Source organism: Strongylocentrotus purpuratus, unplaced genomic scaffold, assembly GCF_000002235.5.
Source record: "Strongylocentrotus purpuratus isolate Spur 01 unplaced genomic scaffold, Spur_5.0 spur5_scaffold_16, whole genome shotgun sequence".
Lineage (NCBI taxonomy): Eukaryota > Metazoa > Echinodermata > Echinoidea > Camarodonta > Strongylocentrotidae > Strongylocentrotus > Strongylocentrotus purpuratus.
Window position 1 is genome coordinate 5,198,776 of NW_022145601.1, and position 2,546 is coordinate 5,201,321.

General features: G+C 36.9%; 1 protein-coding gene across 1 annotated transcript in view; it reads left to right on the forward strand.

Moving 5' to 3' along the window:
• The first annotated feature begins 337 nt into the window (after positions 1 to 337).
• Positions 338 to 2,546, forward strand: part of LOC105437156 — a 7,426-nt gene continuing 5,217 nt past the window's right edge. The window contains exons 1-3 of the mRNA XM_030986589.1: positions 338 to 457; positions 1,248 to 1,419; positions 2,078 to 2,197. Of these exons, the coding sequence (XP_030842449.1) occupies positions 404 to 457; positions 1,248 to 1,419; positions 2,078 to 2,197 (346 nt within the window). The 5' untranslated portion in view covers positions 338 to 403. The remainder of the gene's footprint in view (positions 458 to 1,247; positions 1,420 to 2,077; positions 2,198 to 2,546) is intronic.

Here is a 2,546-nt window from a genome sequence, read left to right on the forward strand (position 1 = left end):
ACACATGGCACATGGCACTCTATCTTTTACAAGCTTTTCTATTGGTTACTTACTTATTGTCCAATCTTGTGATTGGTTATTATTGTTTTGATGGACTGCATGTCAGCCATCTTGGCAGCCATTTTGTGGTTGGAATAAAATCTGATAGTGCAGCTCAAGTCCTCAACCATGTGAGACCACTTTTGTTTTGTGTGGGACTTTACATTATTATTATTATTATTACTGATAATAAGTTTACTGCACATGATTGTCTCTTTCCTCAGAGTCAACGCCTACTCAACGAATATAAGAATCTCATGTAAATCCAATTAATTTCTTATTTATCTGCTAGGTTGGGGATCTCATGTCATCTTTGAAACAGGACATACTATTGATATATAACGTTGTCTCCGTCTAACTAAAGATGCAACCATACATGATGAGCGACGGTGCTCTATGGATAAAGAGAGGGGCCATGGTATGTATGCTTATAGGTAACAACTAAATTATTCACACCCCTTTTAATTTTGATGTGTTTTTTTTATTTTTTGTAAATCAAGAAATAAAGATGGACTGGTTAAATTGGGACCTTTGATGAATACTTTTTGATGTAAGCTTTGATGTGTCACACTTTCAAGAAACACATGGGGGGACAAGACAATTGTTCACATTCTTCAAAAATTATGACGCTAATTGGTAAGGGTATGAATAATTTAGATGTTAACTGTATATGCAGAGTGTGATTAAGTGGGATTCTGTTGTTGGTGGCATATACAGTTGTAAGACTAAACCAAAATATGCCTTATCTCTGCTTAGACTGCTTATTAGCTCACTGTTACAATGTTTGTAAACAAGAAAGAAAGAAAGAGTGGGAGCACATGCATGTTCACATCCAAAAATCATACTGATTATTGGGAGGGATATATAGGTACGGGAAGAAAAATAAAAACATGCAGGCAGCTACCTATTTCACTTGAACATACTAAATGATAATTAGATTATAATCATATTTCTTTAAAATTTCCAATACCAGTATGTTTTCTCAGAAGAATTGAATGTTTTAACTTGTATGTGTCTCTTACACATGCTGGTATTCAATCATACCCTCTTGAAAACCTACTAATACCTTTTCCTTTTACAGTACCAGTACCTTGAAGTTCAGAACTTTAAAATTTGATATATGTAAATGAATGCTTCTACTTTGAAGTGACTGATAATCGAAACAGACGTGTTAAAATTGTATTCTTCTTCCAATGATTGTTCTGTAGGTACTCTGCGCTTGGTGGTTGAGTCAGCTAATCGGAGCAATCGATGCGGCTAACATTCCTGTTCCCACAACCCCTACACATCAACCTGTAGCAGGATCTACATCAAGTCCTACACAAGGCAGTAATGAGCCAACTTATGCACCCATACTTCCCCCTACTCCCCAAAGCTCAGGTATGTAAAACTGCCAACTGTCTACTGCTATGAAGAATTGCAGAAGAAGGGTTCTGATTAAACAATATTAATACATTACCTACTGGAAAGAGAGGTTCCTGTATTAAACCTATGGGGAAGATGAGAATTCAGTAGTTACTGGGTTGATAAATGGCAAAAGTTACAATCACAGAGTACTTGTAAGCACTTTAATGCACATTCTCCACTCCCTGAGGAACATTCCAGTCGGGCGCCTTTGAACAGGCACACAAGATTTTTAATTACAGTTAATGCAGAATAACCACAATCACTTTCAGTTTTGTATCCTCAGTACCGCAGGAATGGATTCAAATTTGTTTACACCTGGGTGCAGACAAAAAGCATTTCTTAGGAACTTAAGTGTTGTGCTGGGGATCAAACCCAAATTCTTTGCATTTACAGGCAAACATGTTAACCTATCAACCACAACACCTGTACATATCATCAAGTACCCTTGTCCAGTATAGATGAGACATTAATCTATGTTAGCCACTCTCCACCTGGGTGTTCAAGGAAGAAATTTTATGAAATGAGTAGCCTAGCTAGATCTGTTGTAATATCGGATTGCCTTGAGCACTTTGCGGGGTAGATATGAGTGCTATTAAAATATCTAATATTATTCGATTATTTCTTCACACAGGACGACTAGGAACAAGTGATTATCTGGCTGGCTTTATCATCTGCCTAACGATGAATATTGCCATCATAGCCATTGCTTTCTTCTTTCTGTGTTACCTCGGTAAGCTGTCATCACGTTCAGGTAAGATAATCAAAAATTAGTCTTGATCTGCCTCACCATATGACAGTACATGTGAACAACCAGCCTGAAAGTGAATTTAATATGTTCTTAAAGATAAACTTAAGTTCTGGTAATGCGATTGCATTGTGAAAGAAAAGGTGTGGAATGGATTAGAAAAGTTGATCATATAGCATGTACATGTAAGTAATGGTGTGTAATGCAAGGTTCTGGACTCATCAAAATCATCATAAATTTGGCAGAGTCTTGGTAAAGTAACAATCACTTACACAGAAAGATGTATATGGGACAACACACACGGTGTCGGGGCTAGTACTACCCTGATTTCCTTATCTTTCTATGCTCATTACTC